The sequence below is a fragment of the Gobius niger genome (genome assembly GCF_951799975.1).
Source record: "Gobius niger genome assembly, chromosome: 11".
In the NCBI taxonomy this organism is placed as follows: Eukaryota; Metazoa; Chordata; class Actinopteri; order Gobiiformes; family Gobiidae; genus Gobius; species Gobius niger.
This window is the reverse complement of record NC_136862.1, coordinates 19694424-19720711: the sequence shown is the minus strand read 5'-3', so window position 1 is coordinate 19720711 and position 26288 is coordinate 19694424. Positions and strand designations below refer to the sequence as shown.

Sequence of the window (26288 nt, the reverse complement as noted above, 5' to 3'; positions counted from 1 at the left end):
CCCTTCAGCTAAGTCAAGGTCAGTTTGATTCTGTTTGACGGATTTTCCTGGTTAAATTATAGTGTAAAAAGATATGCCTTCTGAGGACTAGTATGCAACAACATGCTGAAATAGATAATATCCTTGTGGTACAACATCCACAGAGACAGAATGACCTTCCGCCGCTTTGTGAGGCGTTTTAAATTAGCAGTCTAGCTTGCTTTTCTCTGTTTTTTATTAGATCTGTGTAAAGAGGCACTTAACAGTCTTTATCAGCTGTTTCTAATGCATGGGCTTGCAATGTTTTGTACAGATCGATGCTGTAAGTGGGGCTTTGAGGATACGGATGGAGCTGGATTTTGAAAAACAGCAGCTTTACAACCTGAGTATTTTGGCTGAGGACCGGGGGGCACCCAGTCTGAGCGCCCAGGCGTCTCTGGAGGTGGAGGCGAGTAACACACAAGCTGTTTTCTAATGAGCCGTTTCATCAATTAAGAACCACTATTGTAGCTGTAGCTGTGCCTTGTTTATTGATTCAAATGTGTTACACTAAGTACTGTGTAAGCTGCTGCTGAATCACAACGGTGGCAAACCAAATTAATGAGTTTGCATCACAGGTTTTAAAGTTTATATAAAACAGGTTATAAATAAGATTTATGTCGGTTAAAGTATCATCACATTGTATTTTAAGGACACATCACTGCAGTTACGGACCAATTTGTAAATATGAAGTAAACCAATCTGCTTGTGGCAAAACAAATATGGTGGCTTACCAGAGTATGCAGACATGGAAAAAAACAAAACGCTGCCATCTTCATCCAGATCAACAGACAAACCACTAAATTCTGGTTGTTACTGGTCACAGCAGTTATAAAGTTTGTTCTGAATGTTAGGATTTGTAGCACGACATGTCACTTAAATCCAGATGAAGCTCTCTCTATTACTTCACTATTTTTGAGTAAATTGCATTCAGCCAGATTTAAATTTATAATGAGCTGGAAATGGACTGTGGGTGAATATAATTCTCATGCCACTGAGCCAATATGTGCACTGTCAAATGATGTTTAACTGCACACGTGTGTCCAGGTGGTGGACGTGAATGAGAATCTGTATGCGCCCTACTTCCCGGAGTTTGCTGTGCGGGGCTCGGTGAAGGAGAACAGTCGCGTGGGCACCAGTGTCCTGACAGTGAGTGCTCAGGACGAGGACCGGGGAAGAGATGGGCTGCTGAAGTACTCCATCAGAGGAGGCAGCGGGCTCGGAGCTTTCACCATTGATGAAGACACTGGTAAGACACATGATCAATGCCAGTGCCTATTTATGTAAAGTAAAAGCCAATAATGTAAAGATCCACGCTTGGAATATTAACTATGCTATTTCCCGCATTATTTCAGTCAATTTCTTATGATAAATTTAGGGAGATTGTCAATAACTAAAAGTAAAATAGAAACCAATGCTGACACTCATTAGAAAAATAAAGTGATGTCTTTAACAGCCTCAACCCCCAAAATAACCAGGGATAATAAAATGTAAGTAACAATTATATATTTTAGAAGTAGTTTTAATCTTGTTTCGAAACATAATGATTGATAATTGAGTTCAGTTCTCAAAAATAAAGCCTACTGTTTTCAATCAAAAACACATCCCAAACCCCACTTTGGGAACCCCTGCTGTAGATTGCCCTTCCACAGCTTTACTATTATCTTTTTTTAGATTGGTCTTCTGCAGCTTTGAAATGCGTTGCAGTCATCAAATTCAAAACTAGTGCTTATTTGATAATACATTTCCTTAGAGATTAAACATCTTGGTTGCATACAGTTGCTGTGTCCTTGGGCAAGACACTTCCCCTTCTCTCTTGCGAGAGTGGGAGTGTGTCATTGACATAACAATTTACATGCACCCACATAGTCATTGATGTTTCTTCTTTGTTACTGTTCAGTTGTTGCTCGTTGCACTCCTTGATGCCGTCACTTATGCGTGTCTCTGCCCTGTCTGTTTGTGGAGGACACAGGGTTACAGAGGGGTGGTGTATTTTAGTGCTGGTGCAGAGATGGGCCTCACGTGGGAGATCATTACTGTAATGAGGCCAGCGTGGCAGCTACACTGGCTCGGCCCCAGGCTGCTTTGTACCACACTTTCAATGCTCTGCAGATAACATTGATCAAGGCTCCCTCCGCTCTACACTCAGTCCCAAAATGTAAACTTTGTGTATTATTTATGGAGTCTGACCCACAAGGGGGGTGTGGTCGCCTCTGAATGTCCTGCAGTGTCTGAGTAGAAAACACCCATTTCCAGATTTAGCCGTGAGTCTTTCAGCTGTATAAAAAATCCACTTCAAAAACTGCACTGTTTATGCCAGTTTTGGGGAAATTCAAATTACAGTTTCTCTGACTTCTTCACCCTTTTATTAGTCTCAAAGAAAGTTGCAAAGCCTTGACTACTGAGGCCACATTTATAAAATCTCCCTTGAGCAAATAGAACAGTCCATGTCTCCAACTTTACATAACAAGAAGATCGACTTTCACACTCATCTGTGTTTGGGGACTCAAGCGAAATGTGCCGAGGGGTCAGAAGCAGGGTAGTGTGAGGGGCAGTTTAAAATTGACGTCAAAATGTGAATTTTAAAGATTCAACTAATTCTGATATTGATTCATTGTCTTTTTCCTTTGTAAAATCAAAGGCATTTCTAAGAATGAAAGCCAAAATCTCAAGTGGCATTATGTCATTTTGGGCAGGGGTTGCAGTTTACTGTAACAAAACACTCAATTGGTAAAATCTGTGTTCGCTTTTAATCCTTAATCTCCTCTCAGTGTGCCTCTCTCCATGGTGCTGAAAAATTCACACTGCATGCATCCCAATCAGTTTCGCCATTCGCTCTCTGCTTCTCTGTTCTGTGCATGATAGGCTTGCTTGCATAGTGGCGATACAGTGGGGGTTTCATTTCGATTTTAGACACTTCTCAATCACTCTATTAACATCCACTGATTAGTAAAGTGTCAGCCGCAACACGTCTGCTGTGATGAATGGTTTATCAAGCCTGACGATTCACCGGGCCCCTCTGTACTGTACTGCGCCTTTGCACCGGAGGCCCCTATTGACCTTTAACTAGGCTAATTAGTATTGACTATGGTTCTGAGAGAGCACCAGCAATACAGTGCGCAATAGACCAGCCTTTTACATGGATAATTTTCATCATTGTGTACTCAACTGCTGCAAGTAGGAGCTGTTGTCAAACTTTTCAAAACACGTACCGCCTCAGGAGATATTCCAGCTTCCTCTGAACTTTATGCAGTGAAAAAAAAAGCATGATGGGAAATAAACCAGATCAAAACAAAGTTCAAACCAAGACTAAATCAGGGCAAAACTGGGACCAAAGGAAGTTTAGAAATAGCTGCTCATCAAGTATCTTTTATGGGTGTAGATTAGAAATGAATTATTTGAAAGGGTTTGCGAATACTGATCTGACCTTATGACAATCTGTCAAATTGAAAAATTGTGATATATCTGTTATTTCTGTAGTTATATGCTCAGACACATCTTCTTGTAGCCACGCACTCCTCCTATTGGTCAGCTTTTGTCACGCTCTGTGTGAGTGACTTCATTAATTGTAATAAATTCATGAAAAAATAGCATTTGTGACTCAAGCTGTAAGATAACCATGACATTATACGTTGACATATTTGTTGCCACAAGGTGCAAGCCACAGTGAGACAGAGACTAAACAAGATCTAGGTCTAGAAAATATCCACGTCTCCTGACATTTAACCTGAGTCATTGAAGGATGGACAATGACTCCAGGACTACAACCAGGACTAAACTCAGACTAAACTGAAATCTTAAAGGGACTATACAGAGTTTAAAAATTAAAAAATTGTGTATTTTCCTCCCCATACATGTTCCAACAATGACCTAATGTGGAGAATGAGCTCAGACCTATTCACCACAGCCTCTAAAATGCTGCGCTGTCACTCAAAACGGTGTTAATTCGAATCCAAATTGCCGTCATGCACGCCCTTAATATAGAAGGTGCAGTTACATGTATGACCTGAGGTGGCAGTAGTGAGTATAAAATGACGAACTTGCATCTAGCCCCTTTAAAGGTGCATTATGCAACTTTTTTCGTGGAAAAAAAAGATTATATTTGTGCATATTTGACCTTGTAGTGACCCAGTGGCTGCATGAGAGGTCAGCATGGTGCCTTTACTTTCCATCACAGTGGTCTCTGCAGCGCTCCAGGATCAATTGTTTGGAAGGTTTTCAGCTGACGGATCCACTCACCAGAAAATCCACAAAACAATTGACCCTGGAGTGTCCTGGAGAGCACTGTGATCAAAAGTATAGGCGCCATGATGACCTTTTATACAGTCGCAGGGTCACTACAAAAGTCAAATACACACAAATTTGAACTTTTTTTCCGCAAAAAAGTTGCATAATGCACCTTTAAGTATTTATCTTTCAACTTATTTGGGTATAATTAGACATGGAAAAAATATGGAAATGAATCAATACTAGAAATTGAAACCTGGTTTAACTGGATTATTGGTTTTGCTGATATCACATTTTAAACTATCAGTTAATTATGTTCTTGTGTTTGTCCAAAATCAGTCAAAACCTGTTCCTATCTTCTTTGTGTTATTCAGATTGTATTGAATGTCTGGTTCCTGTTCTGGTGTGAGCGGTTAGGCTGATTTGTGCATGTCAGAGGAGCAAAGAAAGACAGAAAAATTAAGCTGCTCAAATGAAAAAACACACTTGATTGATTAATGTTTTGACAACTCTACAAAAACAACAACAACAACAACAACCCCAAAATGTAAACACATAATTACTTAGTACTTAAACCGGTAAATGTTCTTGTGCATGTATACCACCAGAGGTACCCGCACCACAGTTCCTCTCATAATTTACTGCCGTACGCTAAATGGTCTTGCTGTATTTACTTTGCTAATAAAACTCCAGTAACCATGAAGAAACCTTAACAGATTTTTCAGGGGAAATCAGAGTGCTTGTTAGAGCATAAAGCAGAGTATAGGAGTGAGGAGGATGAGCGTGCAGAGGGAGTCGGGCACATAAAAAGTGCTGAAAGAAAATATAGTGTCTTCTCCCTCCCCAGACTTTTATCACAATTTCTTCAAAGTTGCAGCTATTGTTTTTATCTGAGCTATAAAAACGTGGCAGGTTTATGAAATAGATGGAGACGGCAGCCAGTACTGTATTTTCAGAAGGATTAACAGGAAAGGCTGAATATGCATTTTCTGTAATAAACATGTTTGTTTTAAATAATGAGCATATAACGGTAATCATATTTCACAACTATAAGACAAAAACTCTCACTTTTTACTGTCAGCTGAGGAACTGGGATTACAACAGCCACAAGCTATACGACACATATTGATCAAGTTAAATAATTTCATTGTGCCTTAAATTCTAATGAATCTTTAGCAGCTGTGATTAACTATACGTCTTATATAATGTATTTGTACTAGTCTTCTAAGCTAAAATCGTCCATATAGGGCTAACCATTAACAAAAGGTTATAAGGTTATTTTTTACATAATGGGCACCTTAGTATACACAGATAAACAGTGTTTACATATAGCGTTTTTATTACTTAAATTGATGCAAAGTGCAAAGGAAACTTCATACATTGTGGCAATTTATGTGACACCATGTTTGGTCCAGCGAATACAAATATTCAAATTGTAAAAAAAAAGCTGAATGTCTGAAGTTTAAGGCAGGCACCTTGGCATTGTTTTACTTTTTATTGTCGTGTAATACTCACTGTTGTCAGGCACATCACCTTGCTGTCCTCCTCCCATGCATTTGGCCGTGTTGAAACGCCCAGTGCTGACTCTTAGTGCCAGCAGTAAGTACATGTGAGAGTGCTGTGTGGCAGGCAGTGAGGGATTGTGAAAAGGGCAGAAACAAGAAAAAAGGGTGAGAAATCCATTTAGTTAAAGGATGTTTTAACTTATGCGCGGCCTTGCTCCGTGGATATGATGTGCTGCTGTGGTCAGCACAATGTGGGCGCCCGGTGACACTGCTGCTGTATGTCATGTCCGCCTCTTACAAATGCCCTTCGTTCTTTCTCACATTTGATATTTAGATGTTTCAGATGACTCACTTTAATGCAGGTGGAAAGTGCAGGGGGTATCAATCAAATGATAAGTGGGATCTTCTCTGGCTTAAAATCTTAGCACTCCCGAGCTTTGAACAAAAATTGGTATTCTTGTCATTGGGGAAGGGGAAAGCCGACCCTGCAATTTCTCACGGGCCGTGGACGGAAGCCACTGCTCTGCTATTAGTGCTTTTGCCTGGTTCTGGATTTGTCACGTTCAGGATAAAGCTGTGTTTAAGTCGAAGACAAACTTGCCTTTTATAAAGACATTAATCTTGCACTTGTGAATTTAGTGGATATTTATTTGGTTTCCGGTTTTCTGTTTCCCGCTCTCTCTCACACTCACAGTGAAACTATGCTTCATATTTTCCATCCATCTTGTGATTGATTATTTGATAATGTGGCATAATTAGATAGCAGGTCCAAAAATGTGTTTTTCAGATGGGGAGCTGTTTAAACACCATGACAGATGTAAACTTGAGGAGCCTCTGCCCTCCTACATTGGAAAACACGCTGTGACCCTTCAATTTTTTGTTCACTCTTTGAAGTGTGTTATTTATGGTGAGAATGGATGCTGTCAAGACAGATTTATATTGAATTCAGTGAATGGTGTCTGTCGGTCTTAAAGTTCAAAGAGCTTTTGAAACAGCCAGCGCTGTTCTTCACGTCTCTGACAGAGATGAGATGTGGTTTGAAAAGGACATGGTCAAGGACAAGCGAGCGGGCATGAGTTTAAACAAACACTTTTATGCATTGGGCCTGTTGTATTGAGCTGCTGTGTCATAATCAGACCATATGTACTGATAAGGACATTGGTCAGGTAGCTGAGGAAACAGGACAAACGCGAATTCAACCTGAAAGGACTCACAGAGACAGAATAGCGTTTGGAAAGTTTCATTGGACATGAATCATAATTGGGGCTCAGACCCCGGCAGAAGATTGAATTAGCGATATGAAATACGATGATGAATGATAGACAGAGTCTTCCCCCGGAGTCTGGACACTGGTGGTGGTAGAGGATGAGACCCAGGGCAGCCAGTTGACAATGACGAGCAGAGCCAAGAGAGGCTAGGCGGAGGAGGGGCGGAGGAGGGTCGCAGGACAAAATGCGAGAAATGCAAAATGGCTGAGCGAAGAAAGAGGAAGCTTAAGAAGGGGATCTTGGGCGATGAAAGGCTGAAGCAGGAACGAGCAGCTTCGGTGATTGCGAAAGTCGCGAAAGTGCGGCTTGAGATGGGACTGTGATTGAATGATTGGTGAAGAGCTGCTGGTGATGAGGCAATGAATGAGAGCTACTGGTAGGTCTTCCAGGTTGAATTTGCGCTGCAGGTTCATAAGGCCAAATTCGCCTTCTGTAAAAGAACTCTCAAGTGTGTGGACCATATGTGTAAGTATAGAACATGTCAAGTTCAAACTGGATGCAGCATTTGCAATCTAGGCCTTCTGGTTGTTGTCAGAGAGCATTGTAATTAAAAGTCATACTGCATTATAGAACAGGAAATAGTATAAAACACAAGCATTGAAGCATTGTTTTCATTCTGTGTGTTGGTGAAAAATATTACACAAAAAACTTGCCTTTCTTCAAACCTGGCATGTAGCTTTCATGAGAAGCTTCTATTTTGCTTGGACTACAAGTCAGTCATAGGGTTTTATACTAAGTTCTCTTCCAAAAGGTGTTCTTTGATTACCCACTGTCAGTGTCAAGGGGCTCTTGTGACCTAGAAACACATAGCTTGGAATGTTCCACAGAGTGACTTTAAATATTTCTTACATTTTCACAGAACATATGGTCACTGTTTGGTGCGATTTGGACAAAAATGCAATGCCTGCCATTGGTGTTCTTACATCTATCTGAACAGAATGTTGGTCTATGTTTTTACAGTATGTGCAAATTTTCATTAATCTGTTGTTCCCTTTAATAAGCTTTAATTTCAGTTTGAGGTTTGTGGATGAAATGGTCCAATGTGCAACAAAAATAAATCAATGGTACATCTCTCATCTTAAAAAAGAAAGATTACTCACTGTATTAATTACTGGCAAAGGCTAGGAACTGTGAGTACCGTGATGTTGTATGACCGCAAATATCACAATGTTCTCACCAGATAGCCATGAACAAATCGTACAGTACATAGCAAGAAACAAAATTGTGCATCTGTTCCATTTAAACTGTTACAAAGATATGAAGTTTGTCAAGAGCCTTAATTTAGTTCTGATTTATTTTTATTTGTTTGTTTTCAGTTAAGTTAATACAGGGACTCTGCTTTACTGACATAAACTTATCAAATTTGTATGAAAATTCTACGAACTGTTCAACCATCTTCATAATAACATAGTCAACATGCAGTGCAAACATCTGTAAGTGAATTTATACGCTGAGATCTGTAGACAGTCACTTGTACTATGAAAAGACATGCTGGAGGTGACCTGTGAATCCTAGAGTGAACTTGTGTCTGTCCCTGTCATCTCTTGTATTTACACTGACAGCTCTGCATGACCCATTCTGGTAAAAAGACAGTTGATTCTATCTTACTGTACGTGTCCGTCAAGAGGTCACTCTATTATCAGCCACTTTTCTTCCTCAAAGCCACAAAACACACCAGCCACTTTGTACTATGTTTATATATAGAGTTGGTGTGTACAGTATGTGTGTGTGTTTTACCATTAAATTGCAACTTTACTGGTCAAAAATAGGAAATTACTAAGGTGCAATTGTTTATGTCAGTGGTTCTCCAGCTGGTGACACTTCTTCAGGTGGTATTCAGGTGGGTGTTGTAGGTGACGTCAAGCATTTGCGCTGCATTTGCTGGTTGTAGTTTGGCAATGGCGGCGGATAGGAAAGTAATAGAACCTCTTCTACCCGTTCTGGCTCGGCTCCCAAATATCCAGAAATTAGAATTGAAGCCTTGGAACGCATGTACGACATGAGTATGGTAAAACCAGGCTAATTCACCACAACTGCTTCTAAAATCCTGCGCTGTCACTCAAAAAGGTGTTACTTCGGGTCCAAAGTGCCGTCATGCACAAGCTTAATACAGACACTGCAGTTGTGTGTAAGACCTGAGGTGGCAGTAGTGAGTATACAAATGACCAACTTGCATCTAGTCCCTTTAAGTCTACACCAGTCTTAGCGGAGATTTGAACTACTAACCTTTGGATAAATTATTGAATGCTTTTACGGTCAGAGCATTCATTCATCGTTAGCAATTCAAATTACAGGAGGCAAAGTGGCTCAATCGGTAAGAGACTTACCAACTGAGCCACTTTTGCCTCCTAAAAATGAGATACAGTGTTCTGCCTCTGTGGGGGGTGGGATTGTATTAGACCTCGACAAACTATATAACAAATTATTCTGAAATCAAGTAGTTAATTCATCAATTAATCAATTATTGAATATTTCAGTCTACTCTCAAATGTTGAGGTTTCTGGAGGTAAAATGTGCACTGTGTACTGAATCTTCATTTACAATGTCAATAGCTAATAGCGGCTCAAGAAACGTGTCATAAAAAAATGAAATATTTTTCAAAGATCATTTGTCCCTTGTGTGCGTGCAAGGCTATGGACGTAAGGTCATTGCGGAGTCTGTTTAGCACAAAGCCAAGAGCAGTTTGGTCAGCAGTGATTAGCCACAGAAAAGCTGAAGCATTGAAGGTGACTAAACATAATGCCTGTGAAAGTCAGCGTCAGCGAAGCCAGCCAGGACACAAAGTTTACTCCAAATTTGTCCCTTTTGCCTTTTGCAACTTAAGTATTCAAAGACCAAGATGTTTTCTTGATGTATTTTACTGAAGACACCCACTGTAGCCCTGAACTTAATAGATATGTATTCCCAAGGCGTCTAACAAGTGCATTTATCTTTATGTCTGCCTCAACAGGGGTGATTTACACAGCTGCTATCCTGGACTGTGAGAGCAAAGACTCCTATTGGCTTACAGTGGACGCTGCAGACAGGGGGGTCACACCTCTGTCTGCCTCCATCGAAGTCTTTATTCAGGTATGCGCGCTTTGCATTTCAATACCATACACTACGAGATGATGCTATGTAGTGCATACCCAAATGCCTTTATGCCTTTGATAGTGGCTTCTATTTATAACCTGCAGAAATGAAACTAGGACCAACTGTATCATGTTCAAGTGTGTACATTCAGCACATCACAAATGAGTCAGGGCTTCTGCATAGGAATACTAATGAAGTCTTTGTAAATTGCCTTGCTAATGATAAGCATGCATTTGGCACGAGTTTATTGCTTCAAATTCAATTAATGCCTATTAATACCGCTATAACTTCTGTTTGCATGTCCACTTTTGATTAAGTGAGCAGTGAATAGCCCAGATAGTTCAGTTTGTTGGTGTAGACTCTGGATAATCAAGTTGGAGATGCAAATGGTACATGTTGCTTTAGGGCTTGGAGCTTGTTGTGTGTTTTTTCATTTTTTTGACTCTTCCATCTGTCTGGGTGAGGCGTCTGCATCCCATAACCTCCCAACATCTCTACACGTTTATTGAATCAGTGCCTCTGCATTGCTCAGTGAATTGTTAATAATGTGGATAGGGATTGTTACTCTTTGTTGTGTCAAAAAGTTGTCATCTGGACTAAGTTTTTTTGATTGATTAAAAATATCCATGACTTCTCGAAAAAACATGCTGCTCAATCCACCCAACCCTAACAGGAAAATGCAGATGATTCAGTCAGAAATTATTGCTCTTTAGATCTTTCGTCGGACATGCATTTATATCATTGTCACTCAGTAATAAATTAACAATGAACTGCGTAAGGAATGATGAAACTGCATTCTGCATGTATGAAAGTGTTTAAGCAAAGACTCAATCGTTTCATATAAAAGGATCAAAGGCAAAGTGGCATAAAAGATGAAACTGCAACTTTCTGTTCTATTATTGATGCTTTAAGTGTACTTACCACTGCAAAAATAGCTAAGCTCATTCTCCGTAAGTACCATGCTACATGCTTATACATATTGCAAACATCTTCTACATGGACGTTTTTAGTTGTAAATGCATTTGTCCAGAGGGGGATGTTAGCGCTTTTCATTTGTGTTGTTTCTAAAGATTGCATGGTTTTAGTGGTTGAGTGAGTTTGCAAAACACATCGAGCAACACAGTTCAGGATCTACCATTATGAATTAAGGGAGAACGAAGTAACTTGTTTACATTAATAAATCGGAGGCCCCATTACACACGTATAGAATCACAAAGAAGAAGCTAGCGGGCTAACGGGCAAAGCTAACTGCGGGCTAGCGCTACTTAAACAGTATTTACAGCCAAGTTTGAGTGAAAAAAATGATCTCCATTGTGTAATTGGATGTACAATATCCCTCTCTCCCTTCGTCTTTTCTGTCAGTGTAGTATTTACTCTCACGGACAATTTATGAGTAAAAAACCGTAACATGCTACGACACCTGCAGTGGCGCTTATGGCCTCTAGGGGCACGAGTTACTTAGTTTTGCTATGGGCAAAATCCATGTTTCATGTTCCTTAGATAAGCAGAAATGATGTAAGATAAAGTGGACTAGAGAGTCGTGTAACTCTATATATAGCATTGGGAGACAATTATTTTCATGTCAACAATATTGCCACTGTTTTACATTTTAAAAATCTCCTTTGGTTTATTTATTATGCGCTTTGAATCCCAGAAATGATCAAGTTTTTTCTTATGGACAAAGACATACCCTGACTGACCATTTTCTCACACATTCATTCGCTCCAGCATTACCATTTGATTTTATGTATGATGATTACAATAATTGATGTGCAGCTCTACTTTTCTCCATGGTGTCCTTTTAGTTCCCTGCTGAATACATTGGTTTCAAAGGATTAAAACTTCTTTGCACATCTAAGTGATTTTAATAGTCTCCAAACGCACTGCTAATTGCACCTCCTTGATATTTTCCATTGTCTGCCACTGAGTTAATAGTCTTAAGTGTGGTGTCCTATATTAGCGCAATGAAGCCGCAGCTGTCACCCTCCGAAAGTCTAATTGTGTTCACAGTGATGTATAGCTTTCGCAAAGTCCCTGTTTTAAGAAAGTGGGCTGTACCGCGGGGAATTGTGCGGCTCAGTTCTTGTTTTATTTGGCTCTAAATAATCTAGATTTCTGAAAGCTCACACATCATTGCTCCTGCCTCAACCACAGTTCACTCTCCTAAAGCCCGGAGTTCAGCAGTGTATGAAAACACAAACAGAAACGCCGCTTGGGGGGAATTCAGGTGTGGCGAAGGGATCTTGGCCTCTTTCCTTCGAACAAAACGAAGGAGATTAATCAGACGCAGGTGCTGTTGCTCAAGTGCACCGGCGCTCACGGCTCCCGGCAAACACTCCATCAATGCTGCGTTTTTGCCATAAATATCGTAGATCTATGTGGCACAAAAGAAATTAATTTGGAGTGCGTTTAACGGTCGAAGTATGTGGCATTTTTCTGCTAAATAAACTTCTATTGTGTGACTGATGGCCGGATTCGGAGCTATGAGTCAGTCTACTAACTGCTTTAAAATAGATGTTAGTCACATTTATGGAGACATTGTTGCTGAGCTTCAGAATAAACTTTTTCACAATCGCAATTCGACGTTTTGAAGTCTTCATCAGAAAAAGGTATCGTAAACCAAGTACCGAAAAAGTACTGGTATGGAAAAAAAAACATTGTGTATTGTGAGTATACAGTTAATCAACACAGACTCTTGGAACGGTCAGAAACAAAGATGAAATAAGGGATGAAACTGTTTAGCTATTACATATTAATACATCCTACATCGTTCTCATTTGCATATAAATCACTCATTACATTATACTGTATATATCTCCTCTCTCAGGTCGAAGATGTTAATGACAATGCCCCGCTGACGTCAGACCCCATCTACCATCCCGTCGTCATGGAGAACTCCCCCAAAGACGTGTCTGTGATCCGTATCCAGGCGCAGGACCCTGACCTCACGGCAATGCCCAACCGCCTCACCTACCGCATCAGCGCTGGCAACCCACAGAACTTTTTCACCATCAACCCCAAGACAGGTCAGATAAAATTGCGATGTTTGATGTGTTTATTATTGCGATATTGATGTTATTGTGATATTTTACTTAACCATGTCAGCGCTGTACATGGTATTATCTCTATCTTTTTCTCCTTTTCAAAACAAGGCTTGCAACATTTGATCATGGTTCGGACCTTAATAAATCCTTTTCGTAGTCCTTCTGGGGGTAATACAAATGTTAAAGTGATGATTGGGGGGGTCTTTCATCTCTCCCTGGTGTCTCTGGTCAGAAAACCACCCTTGCAACTTTCCTGCCTACGGGTCAGAGCCGCAAAACACACTAATAGAATCACGAAGAAGACGGTAACAGGCTAACGGGCAAAGCTAACTGGGCTAGCGCCATTTTTGCAGTAATTACAGCCAAGTTTGAGTGAAAAAAATTATCGTCATTGTATTGTGGCACAATGTACAATATCCCTCTCTCCCTTTGTCTTTTCTGTCAGCGTAGTATTTACTCTCACGGACAATTAATGAGTAAAAAACACATGCTACGACACCTGCAGTGGTGCTTGTGGTCTCTAGGGGCATGAGTTACTTCTGCTTTAAGTCAAATTTTAAGTTTAAAATGGAACTAAATTTAGAAAATAATTACTAAAACTGAGCTTTTGCACATCGTGCTTTTGCTTTTTTAATGCTTTTCTTTTTACATCATGGCTCAGGGCACTACAGATGAAAATTAGGCATCTGACTAATTCTGGCTTTTCAAACTATGTCTCATCATGTATTTTGTGAAAATGCACTGTCCCCTTTCTAATAGACTAATCTTATCTAATTTCCCGACTCATTTTAGGCTTTGTTGCAATAATAGTGTAAATCTCAGTCAAAGGTGAGACCTCAGTGGTTTTGAGATGTGTGGCTTTATGTGCATATTGTGTCACCTAATATATTTTGAATATACTGTATAATCTGGATGGGAATACCAGGAAGTGAGTGTGAGTTTGTGGTGGTTGGAGGGTGATTTGGCGCGGATGTGTCCAGCCGTGTTTCTGTCAGTCTACCCCAGGGGAGGCTGGCTACAAACATAGCTTAACACCACAGGCTATGGAGTGAATGAAAATCCCCTCCTCTTGTGTGAAGCACTTTTGGGTAACTTGTGTCATGTGAAAAGTCTCCCATAGGAAAACAATATCATCATAACAGCTGCACATATATGACACACCAGTGCAACCAAGGAAAATATTTAGTCACCTGCTACTTCTCAACTTCACAACATTATTATCAAGGCCGTATAAATTCAATCATTATGAAAAGAAATTGAGTGATATGTAAGTAACCATATTCCTTTACACTTACCTTATAATTGAGTTGAATGTGTATTCCTTATGGTGTCAGTGAAAGTGATGCTTTCCCTTGAGCTGTTGGAACATCCATTACAAGCTCAGGCCGCTTCAGTCAGCCTGATCCTATAGTCACGGGCTTATGGTAAACCCAGCAGCGGTTGGCACAACTTCGGACTCAAAAGTATTTCAAATCCCATCTAATACTGCGGAAAACCTTTTACCAACTTTGGCTTTGCACTTTTTACATTTTTATCTCACTGTGAAAAGTATGAATTTTCTCTTGCATACAACTAGATTGAATAGCGCCATAGACTCTAGGGACCAAAAGTAATGAAAAAGAAAATGACTGTGGCTAATATACATTCTTAATACAGTGGGAAAAGTTTCTGGTCTGATTAGAAAAAAAAAAAACTCGCCCACACAGGTTTTAATAAAGAATCCAGCGCAATAATTTCATCAACTGCAAAGTGCTTACATGCCTTGGCTGCCTGTTGGGATAGCTGTGTGTCTGTGTGTGTGGGATGCATGTCATCTTTGTCTATGAAGTGGGTTGTCTTTTAACAAAAATGAAAAGTGAGTGAATAATGCCGCAATATTTTTCATGTCAAGTGAATTTGAGAAGCTGCAAAAACCTTGAAATCATCTTACAGTTTGCTTGTTATTGTTAAACTCCACGGGCTCAAATCCAATTCTAGAGAAGTTTCACGTCTTTGTTGTTGTTGGTATTTGTTTTCGATATTTAAATAACTTACAGCCTCATATCAAGTTCACTGTTGCCCGATGCATTTCTCTTATTAGTTGTTCACAGCCATTTTCTTTTGCTACAATATTTTCTAACCAGACTAGATTACATAAAACTTAGCACTTTTCCCTTTTTTCTTTTTTACTCCTGCCGCAGAAAAATAGGTTTTGCCAATTCAGGTAAAGTATTGACAAGTTTTTCCAAAGGCCGTGGCATGGGAGCTTTTTATACAAATGCTTCAACATGTGGCCCCTGTGGCTTTAGCTGATAGTAGAACTGTGAGAAGAGTTTCAGTGTGAGCTGCCAAATGTAATTTTCAGTGAAGCCCCAAAAGAACTCCTGCATGCATTCTGCTGAGGGATCCATGAAATAATCATCGAAGAGATACAATGTTTTATTCAAATATAGAGAAAAAAGACAACAATGTGTAGCTTCTGCCCTAGATAATGTTACACGAGTTTTGGGAAATAGGAAAAGGAACATTGCTAGATTAGTTACTGGGACCTGTTTCCTGATGCAAAGAAACATCAATGTGAAATCAAGCGGCCTGGCCTACATGTGAGGCAGGTCAGACAGCATGCGCTTTGTGTTTTTCCAACTCATATAAAAAGGACCTGATATTTCAGGTTATTATTTCAAACACTACAGAAAGCTCTTTTTTTTACCCTCAAGCTTTTATTTATGTTAATTATTTAACTCATTTCAAGCTAGTCTCTCCTACCTTTTTATGAATGCAAAAACATCTGGAATTATATATATTATATACCTGATGTTTTCTGATTTCATGACCGTCTAATTAAGAACCGACTTTATTAACTTAATAATTCATCTGTTGAAGATGGAGCTGTTCGTCTTTGGTATATTCTTTTTCACTCAAAAGTCGCTGTGTTTTTTGATACGAGCAGACCATGCTTCTCTCTCATTGGTTAATCTGTCAATCATGCTCATCTGAGCTGAAACAAGATCTTTAATCATTGTATCGAATATAGGAAAATACTCTGTTTTTCAGGCTATGGTTTCTGAAAACCTGACCTACTTTAAAGCAGTACTAAGTAACTTGTTTACCTTAATAAATCCTTTTCGTTGTCCCTCTGGGGGCAATACAAGTGTTAATGGGATGACTGGGGGTCTTTCATCTCCCCCGGAGTCTCCGACCAGAAAACCACAATTGCAACTTTGATGACTCTGGGTTGGAAGCCCTAATACACACTAATGGAATCACAAAGAAGAAGCCAACTGCGGGCTAGTGCCACTTAAACAGTATTTGGAGGCCAAGTTTGAGTGAGCAAAATTATCTCCATTTGTCTTTTCTATCAGCGTAGTATTTACTCTCACAGACAATGAATGAGTAAAAAAACATAACATGCTACGACACCTGCAGTGGCGCCTATGGCCTCTAGGGGCGTGAGTTACTTAGTTCTGGTTTAACTACAGCCTCAGTTTATGTCTGTCTTTGTTCTAAAACCAGATGAGTAACTACTTGGCACACAGTAAATAGCTTGATAAAAACAAGAGCCTAATCTTTGTAGGAATTAGCTTCCATAGTTCTGCAAGATTGAGAGACCCTTTTTTTTTCTTTTTTCACTGTCCTTATGATTCACTCTAATCGTTTTCCCTGCTGTGTTGTGCAGATACACTCTTGTTTATGAATGCTTTTCGGATGTGCTATTGGATATGCAGAGGAGTGAGGGGCGCAGGGTGAAAAGACTAATATTGATTTAAAAAGAGGCATACTGCTGTTTCCTCCCTGTTATTAATGTGAGCGAGCGGTGAGTGTGTGGCGCCTGTATGCAGAGCGAGGGGACTGGCATATTAATCAGGGGATTAATTGGTTACAACATTGTGTTAGAAAGGACAGCTCTATATGGCATTGTATAAGCTAGTCTCTTTCATATATGTACTTGGTGAAACTCAGGGGAAATTCAGATAGTGTTCTTAGCAGCACAGATGGTTAAAGCTAATATTGTACTGAACGTCTGCGAGCCATGGAGATACAGTATTCACAACTGTGGAACAGACTTTTAGTACATAGTATCAGTTGCATTTACGTGTCAATATTTGTTTGTGTCGTTGGTCCCAAGGGAGAGAGCCATCTGTGCTCATCCTGATGTCGTTGTTGTTTTGCTAGCCCCCCTTTTTTTTTGCTAATTTCTTTCTCATTACAGGCAATGCATTAAAAAACAAATATTTCATAAAGCGCAAATGGCAACCATTCTTATAGGCATCTTTCCAACACCCACAGAAATTGCTTACTATACTTGCGGAAGTTTTAAAAGGGTAGTGCTCCCAATTTGAATAATAATTACCATAATTTTCACACTAAAGTGACTGACAGTGCCACTCAATTAGAGGGTAATAACACATGCACGAGCGAGGCAGGGCGAGATGCATTTAAAATGATTAATACCGCGCACTTCCCAGAGGCACTGAACTTTGTAGACAGTTTGTTGCTTGAAATAAAAATAAAGTTAATTGATTTATGTTTACAATCTGACAGCATTGGAGTGTTATATGACCCTAAAAAGTCTTCAAAATGTCAGGCTCATTCGGCAAGTGTCAGGGCGATGGGCGCAAGTTGTATTTCAAGCGAAAGTACTGAAGCAGAGTTTTTGAAGAGCGGCCTGTAATTGTTATAGTTGAGCACATCTATCTCCCACTCTTGTCAAGGAAACCTGACTCGCATTGTTCAGTTGTATTGTTTGTAATCAATAAGGCCTCATTTTATGCTGCTGTGCTGTTATTATTTGAAATGAACAAATAGATGAGGCATTCATTTAGCCCTGTAATAAAAAATATTTAACCTCTTACCACCCGCCTTAACCCAGTGTATTTTCTCCAGTTCAGCTTTACCCACATCTAAAAGCTTTCTGCCTATAGGAAAGTGTATCGCCTCATTTGAAAGCTAAGACCTACAAAACTGATCTATACAGATGTTTTTCCTCACTTTGCTGCCGTGTTGTCGTCACTTGTTTTCATCACATTTTTGCCACTTTTTTGTCGATCTTTTGTCACTTTTTCCACACTTTTATGTTGGTCTTTTGCTGCCTTATTGTGGCTTTTTATTGCGTTTTTATCACATTTTTTTTTATTTTTTTGCTGCAGTTTCATTGCTTTTTTGTCACTTTTTTGGTCTGTTTTTGTCACATTTTTGTTACTCTTTTGTCGCTTTTTTGTCACTTTTCTAACGCTTTTTAGTTGGTGCTTTGTTGCCTTTTTATGGCTTCATCATTGCGTTTTTCATTTTTTTTGCTGCACTTTCTTCACTTTATGATGATTTTATTGTTTTTGTTTTTTTCTCATTTTTGTCACTATTTCGACACTGTTTTTTTCCAAGAAGCTTTTAGATTTGGATAATGCCAAACTGTAGAAACTGCTCGCTTAAGATACTTCCATCCTCAGCCTGAAATAACCCTTAACTAAACTGGGGCACTTTACAACATTGATTAACCCTGAGAAACGAATAAATCAGGAATCAACATTATGGACATGACACATTCATTTCTTCCGTCCCTTTTTAACCATCCATCTGAGCCTTAGTTGCAACGATCGTGTCTCAAACCCGCTGCTGGTTATTTTGCAGTTTGCTGATTCACTCAGTGGCTGTGTGACCTTTGCAAGCACCCTTTATTAGACTCTATTGGTTTTGTCGTACTAACAACAAATCAATGCTGCATAGTTAAGCTGGCTTTATGACCAAGACCAAGGTTTCCAAACACATGATTTATCCTCATATACCGCAGCGAGGAAGTCTAGCATTACTATTATAACAGCAATTTGTGATAATACTGCCCCAATACCAACTACACCAAACGCTATAAATATAAAGCAGGCCATCATATTTTTTTATAACTCCTGTGTGCTGCCTGTGAGTTTTTTTGTTTTTTTTCCATCTCTAATTGCCGGGTGGAGCAGCAGATGCAGTTCTGTCGAGCGTAGATCATTGATTTTTATCATGTAACTTGCGCTATTCATGTACTGCTGCACAGGCCCTGCCCCTGCCCCCTGCTCGTGACTCCGCTCCTGATTTACTCCTAATTTACTTAATTGAAGTTAGCCTCCGTAGCCAGCTCAAGGTGACATTCGGATATGCCTCTATATGCATGAGGGGAAGATTGTGCTGAGGACTCCATCCAGATATTTAAACATTGAACAAAATGCAGTGGGTTCTGAGAGTCTTAGTTATTTCTTTTTGATTACGTAGCATTTTCAAAAAGATGCACGCTCATGATAACTTTTATGATGAAGCTCCCTTTCCATAAAGATCTGAATCATGTTAAATGCACAGTGATGGGGACTGTCCTTTGTGTGATCTCTACATCCGTGTGCAAGTGACTGAGATTGATTTGCATAACATGTACTTACTTTATAAAGGATAAAAGTTTAATTAAGCGTGTGTTAAAACTAGCCACATAAAAGATTGATATTATGGCTCTAATGAGGTTATAGGTGCACTAATCATTCACACGCTGCTTATATAACAATTCTACACAAATCAGTCAAATATAAGTCTTTGTGTGACAAATCTGTTGTTATTTTAACGATGTATGCTTTAACTAGACTTTGATACACATTGGACCAAGCCAACCTTCATAGCCCATAACTTCTATACATTTCAAATGGTAAACAAAACAAATGCCCATCGGTTTATGATCTTTGAGGATTTTCTCCTCAAATAAATGTCAGATGACAGATGAGCACTCACCCCGACTAAAGTTTATACGTTCAAGAAACATTTAAACGCAACACTTTTGTTTTTGCTCTCATTTATCATGGGTGAATTCAAAGACATAAAACCTTTTTTTTTTGTACACATTTCTCTCACAAATCTGTCAAAATCCGTGTTAGTGAGCACTTCTCCTTTGTCAGAAACTTCATCCCACCTCACAGGTGCGGCATATCAAGATGCTGATAAGACCACATGAATGTTGCACTGCTGCGCCTCAGGCTGTCTACAATAAAAGGACACTCGGAAAGGTTCAGTTTTGCCAGATAAATTGGCAGAGAGCAATTTTTGCCTCAAAGACACATGTACATGTATGTTTTAGTGGAATTCATAATGGAGTGTTAGGAGCCAAGATGATATTTCAACATACAAAAAGAATATAACTTGAGTTTTCTTAAGATAAGATAAGTCTTTATTGATCTCACAATGGAGAAATTATCTTGTTACATTCAGCTCTCAGGAAAGGCAGGAAACCTGCAAACAGAGGCAAATAGAGGTATCTGATCAACTCTGACTATCAAAAACTTCAAGGGGGCAACAAGTATATACACTGCGTTCCAAATTATTATGCAAATTGGATTTTTGTGTCAAAAAGGTAAAAAAAAAACAATAATAATGAAACTCATGGATGGTGTCGTGTCTTGGGGCTCTATGAATCACTGACAATAATCTCAGAGACCTGGGATGATTAGTTTTCAGGTTAAGCCCAGTTAAGGGAAAAACTACTAAAAAAGGGTGTTCCACTTTATTATGCAGATCATCATTTTCAAGCAATATGGGAAAGAAAAAGGGTCTTTCTGCTGATGAAAAGCGTGAAATAGTTGAATGCCTTGGTCTAGGTATGAAAACCTTCGATATTTCATGAACCATTAAGCATAATCATCATACTGATAAGAGATTTGTGGATGATTCAGAGCACACTCCGGTTTGTGCAGATAATGGCACAATATGGACGGTTTCTGCCAGACAAACACATCAGATTATGAGAACAGATGCTACAAAGCAGTATACAGGTATTTGAAGCTGCTGGTGCCTCTGGAGTCTCCCGAACATCAAGGTGTAGGACCCTCCAGAGGCTGCAGTTGTGCATAAAACTTTTATCTGGGCCTCCCCTAAACTGTTAATTGAATGTTCATGAACAGAAACGGCTGCAGTGGCTCAGAAATACATGAGGACTCATTTTCAAACAGTCTTGATCACTGATGAGGCCTTGTAGCCCTGGATGGTCAGATCAATGGAGTAGTGGATAGTTGGTGAATAGCCACAATGTCCCAACAAGGCTGTGACGTCAGTAAGAAGGTGGCGGAGTCATGTTTTGGACCAAAATCATGAGGAGAGAGCTGGTCGGCCCCTTTAGGCCCTTTTAGGTTCCCTGAAGGTGTGAAAATGACCTTTGAAAAATATGTGGAGTTTCTGACTGACCACTGTCTTCTATGCTACAAAATGAAGAGCCGAGCTTTCCCTAACAAAATCCTCTTCATGCATGACAACGCACCATGTCCTGCTGTAAAAAATACCTCTGCATCACTGGCTGCTATGGGCATAAAAGGAGAGAAACTCATGATGTGGACCCCCTCCTCCCCTGACCTCAACCCTATTGAGAGCCTTTGGAGCCTCAACAAAAAAAACTTCTATGAGGGTGGGAGGCAGCTTTCATCCAAACAGCAGCTCTGGGAGGCTATTCTAACATCCTGCAAAGAAATCCAAGCAGAAACTGTCTCACAAGTTTAATGGATTTAAGAATTTTGAAGCTGCTATCACACAATGGCTCCTATGGTAAAATATAACTTGACCTGTAAATATTTTTTTGATTGAAGTAGCTTTTGATTTCAGTAAATATGACCTCCTAATGCTACAAATTCAACAAATGACCATTTTCAGTTAATTACAAGCTTTAAAATGTATTGAAATGATGAGTTGCATAATAATTTGGAACAGTGGATTTGAGGTTTTTACTATATTTATTTTTGAAAAAAATACTGTTATCACTAGGAATTTTTTCCCCACCACATTTAAATGATCCTCTACCAGTTAAAGACTTGAAAATTATGCTGACTCTCATTTGAGTTGACAATTTAGAAAATCTTAGAAAAATGTCATTTGCATAATAATTTGGAACGCAGTGTATATATATAAAATAAACATACAATGTCAGTATTAGCAGTGCAGACTTAGTCATAGTGCATGTGGTTGATAAATGACCCAGATAAAGCGACATAGATACAGAGATTATTGCACGTAGTTTGCAAGAGGCACATGTTACTTTACTGTCTTGTTCTACAGTCTGACAGCAGTGGGGATGAAGGACCTGTGGTAGCGCTCTTTGTTTTACTTTACAGTATTTGTATTGTATTATCTCTATTTGTAATATACATCTGTACATCGAAAGTGCATTAAAATATATGACACATCAAGCCTATACATATAGAAATGTCCAAACCCTTTGGGGAGCTTCGTGGAAAGAGCTGGAGAACTGGTACCTCCTGAGCTCCTTGTTGGAGATCCTTGCTCTATAATATAAATTCCGGAAATATTCTGTTCACTGACAAATGAAAAGGAATTGATTTGAGTGAATAAAAGGCTACACACATTATCATAATTACAGATGTGAATAATGTTTCAATTTAACTATGAAGTAAAAAATGTCTTTGCATGTCATTTGAATTATGTAATTCTGTCATATCAATATTATCTATATTCTGCCACTGTCCCTCTTTCCTTCTATTCTGGTGGCACGAGTGACCCCAATTACTAACCCTGTCCCACTCAAACAAGTGCTAAATGATCTGCCATTGGTACAGGCTGTGCTTTTTAGGACAAAGTGAACTAATAAAATGTCAAATCTCAAATCAGAAAATACAACAATAATGCATTGTAACCACAACAATGATCATGTTCGGCCCATTCTGCCATTATTCCTCATTGTGTCTAATCTCAAGTTGCTCTTTTGTGTTTCCAGGTCTGATTACCACGACCGCAAGGAAACTGGACCGAGAACAACAGGCCGAGCACTTTTTAGAGGTACAGTACAAAAAAGGTGTTCTCTGGCTTTTATGGTGTTATTATTTATGCCGCTCTGACACCTGCCACAGCCCGCTATTAACAGAGACAGGGTGGAGGACATCCCTGGCAGGGCCTGAAGGCTCCATAAACTGTGATGAATCACTGTAGTTTGGAGCCCCCTGGTTTAGGATTTTCTAAATGTAATCATTCATCATTTGGTTATCTGCTCCGCTCAGGATGGGGAACAGGGGAGGAAAGGAGTCGCTCTTGCCCAGGCGTTTGATAAGCGCAGACACTGGGCATACAGATAGCCGCGTGATTACCATTTTCGGTTGCTCTTGCCGCACTGAATGCAGATGAAGCAGATAATCACACATTCAACACTTGAAAGGCAAACTTTTTTACCTCCTCTTTTCATACGACTTAATAAATGTCGAGCTCCGTGCCCTTCGACAAAATGAGATGAAATAACCTAAAAATGACCTGTGTGTTGCACACTCTCGATGTTGTTTTTCCACTTTTAGTTGACTTTGTCTGGACTTAATAACTCTTTTATTCTCTTTTGTTTGCCTTGAGTATATCAGAAAACGCAGCGGATGACAAGAAAATGAAAAAAAGAAATTGGCAATACTAAGGCATTAATAGGTCACGTCACCCTTGGATTTAACTCATTAGATCTAGTGAACTTGTGCGACTGTGGTAGACAGCTGTGAATTATGATGGAGACACCTCAACTCACACACCTGGTATGATGCAATGTGTGAGGGATTGATTGGTTGGGGTCAGAGAAAGTGCTATTATTGTCTAAAAAGGTACATTATAGAACGGTGGCTTTATTACTATTATAACATTGTCCTTAAAGCTGCACGGATTCTCAAGCCTTGAAAGTAGTCGGTAGTTGATAAAAAAAATACCTGTACTGATTCTTACCCAAATCTAAAAGTTTCTTGACTGGAGCTTACAGCCTATAGTCCAGTGTAACGCCTCATTTGAAAGCTAAGTTACAAAACTGATCTAAGATTTTTTTCTTGAGCCATGTTGTCGTCACTTTTTTATTGTATTTTTGACTCATTTTTGTTACGTTTTTTGGTCATGTTTTTGGCACTTTTTGTTGCCAGTTTGTTGCTTTTTTGCCATGTTTGTGTTCTGTTGTTTTTGTAACGTTTTTGTCTGCTATTTTGATTCTTTCTTTCAAGAGACTTTTAGATAACGTTAAACTGAAGAAAATGAGTGCGGTTAAGGCGGGGGTTAAGAGGTTAATACATTCATTCATTCTTTATTTGATTTGGACACTATTACGGGCCTTCAGTTATAAAGAAATGTACATAAGACAAAAAGACAATCAATCCATAGATAATATATCTGTTAACAAACCAAAGGAAAATTAAATTTACTTAACAAGAAAATAAATTAGTTGCCCCACTTTTAAAGGATTTTCTGGAATATTAGACTGATCAAAGTGTATATCTAGATAAATGACAAGTCAACAGACTTCAAAAATGTAAGATTAGGTTAATCGGGGCTTTGTTATTACACTGTCCTATCTTGTCTCATTTGAGTGGATATGCCAGCCTAAGCATGCCAAGCGCCACTCAGGCTGCCATTCTGCTCAGTAATTAATAGTCTGGTGAGCAGGCCGGCTGGCAGCAGCGGTGTTCGCCCTTATCTGATTCAATTGATCAGTGATCAGACCTCTGTCACCGCCTCCAGGGGATCAATAATACACAGATTTCCCGTGATCGCTTTTCCACGTGGCACTAAAGTCAGTGGCCACAGTCAGAGCAGAGGTAGGAAATTATGATAATGGAAGGCATTGACAAATCCACACGTGGTTTTGATATTATTTTAGTTGTGACCCTGACTGAGAATTGGGACATGGCCTGTGTTGTGAGGCTAGAAGAGGACATGTTTTTAATGCAGTGCAATTGTGAATATGTTTTCTCACAAAAAGGAACTTTTAAATGGTTGTGAACTTGGCAAAAGTAGAAGAATTGCAATCCCCTGTCAATAGGTTGATACTTAATTTAAGTTTGTATCACATTATCTAGATCAGGGAAATAGCACTTGTTATATGTGTATATACTGTATAAAGCTCACCACAAACAAGCATATATCATCTATTATCATGTCTTTGCTAGCTAGAAATTCTGTATAATACCCAATCATTATCCCCTTTTCCTGTCAAACTATTATATAAATGACGAATGTATGATGGACAATGACAGTCGGACTTTACTTAACTTTGGAAATAGATTTGAAACAGCATGGTAATAATGAATACTGAGGTATAACTGCATTTTATGCTCTCAATGCTCTGTTAGGGTTATGATTAATGATATTATGAAATAAAGTAGAAGAACAGATGTGTCCTGCTTCCTCGAATAATGTATTACAGAGAAAAACATTTTCCCATACATGTCGAACAGCACAGCAAACAGCGCAATAGTTGAAATATTTCTCATTTTCTACAGGTCACAATTATAGATGGTCCAGTGACGACTCGCCAGTCTACAGTCTGGGTTATAGTCCACATTGAAGATGAGAACGACAACCCGCCCACATTCCCAGAACTCATGTACCGCGTCCGACTCCCAGAGAGAGATAGAAACAAACGTGGAGAGCCAGTCTACCGCGTCTTTGCCTACGACCGAGACCTCGGGGCCAACAGCAACATCACCTACAGTATTGTGGAAGGGAATGAGGATGACAAGTTCACCATCGACCCACGCACTGCCATGGTTTCATCCAAGAAGATGATGTTAGCTGGGAGCTTTGACGTCCTCACGGTGAGACTTGCATATACTGCGATAACCACCTGCATATTTTTTGTGGTCTGTGTTTTCTCCCAAATCCAATTTATTGGTATTGCCAATATTGGTATTCGAGCAGCTCTTGCAGCCCATGTATAGTATAAAAAGAGGCATATTAATACAACAAAAAATAAAACAAAATACTAATGACAGTACTAATGACAAAAATATGATTAGAGTTGAGAAAAACTAAACAAAGTAAAGCACAACTACATAACTCATGCCCCTAGAAGCCATAGGCGCCACTGCAGGTGTCGTAGCATGTTACGTTTTTTTACTCATTAATTGTCCGTGAGAGTAAATACTACGCTGACAGAAAAGACAAAGGAAGAGAGGGATATTGTTCATCCAATTACACAATATTTTTTTTTCACTCAAACCTAGCTGTAAATACTGTTTAAGTGATGCTTGCCCACAGTTAGCTTTACCCGTTAGCCTGCTAGCTTCTTCTTCGTGATTCCATTAGTGTGTATTGGGGTCTCCGGGTCGGAGCAGGGAAGGCAGCAAGTGTGGTTTTCGGGCCAGAGACACCAGGGGGAGAGACTCCCAAATCATCCCATTAACACTTGTATTACCTCCAGAGGGACTACAAAA

At 39.4% G+C, this 26288-nt stretch overlaps 1 protein-coding gene across 1 annotated transcript in view; it reads left to right on the top strand.

The window, feature by feature from the left end:
- fat3b (FAT atypical cadherin 3b) overlaps positions 1 to 26288 on the top strand; it is a 99267-nt gene that overhangs the window by 5071 nt on the left and 67908 nt on the right. The window contains exons 3-8 of the mRNA XM_079566945.1: positions 293 to 427; positions 1066 to 1267; positions 9969 to 10087; positions 12918 to 13116; positions 22841 to 22902; positions 25356 to 25670. Of these exons, the coding sequence (XP_079423071.1) occupies positions 293 to 427; positions 1066 to 1267; positions 9969 to 10087; positions 12918 to 13116; positions 22841 to 22902; positions 25356 to 25670 (1032 nt within the window). The remainder of the gene's footprint in view (positions 1 to 292; positions 428 to 1065; positions 1268 to 9968; positions 10088 to 12917; positions 13117 to 22840; positions 22903 to 25355; positions 25671 to 26288) is intronic.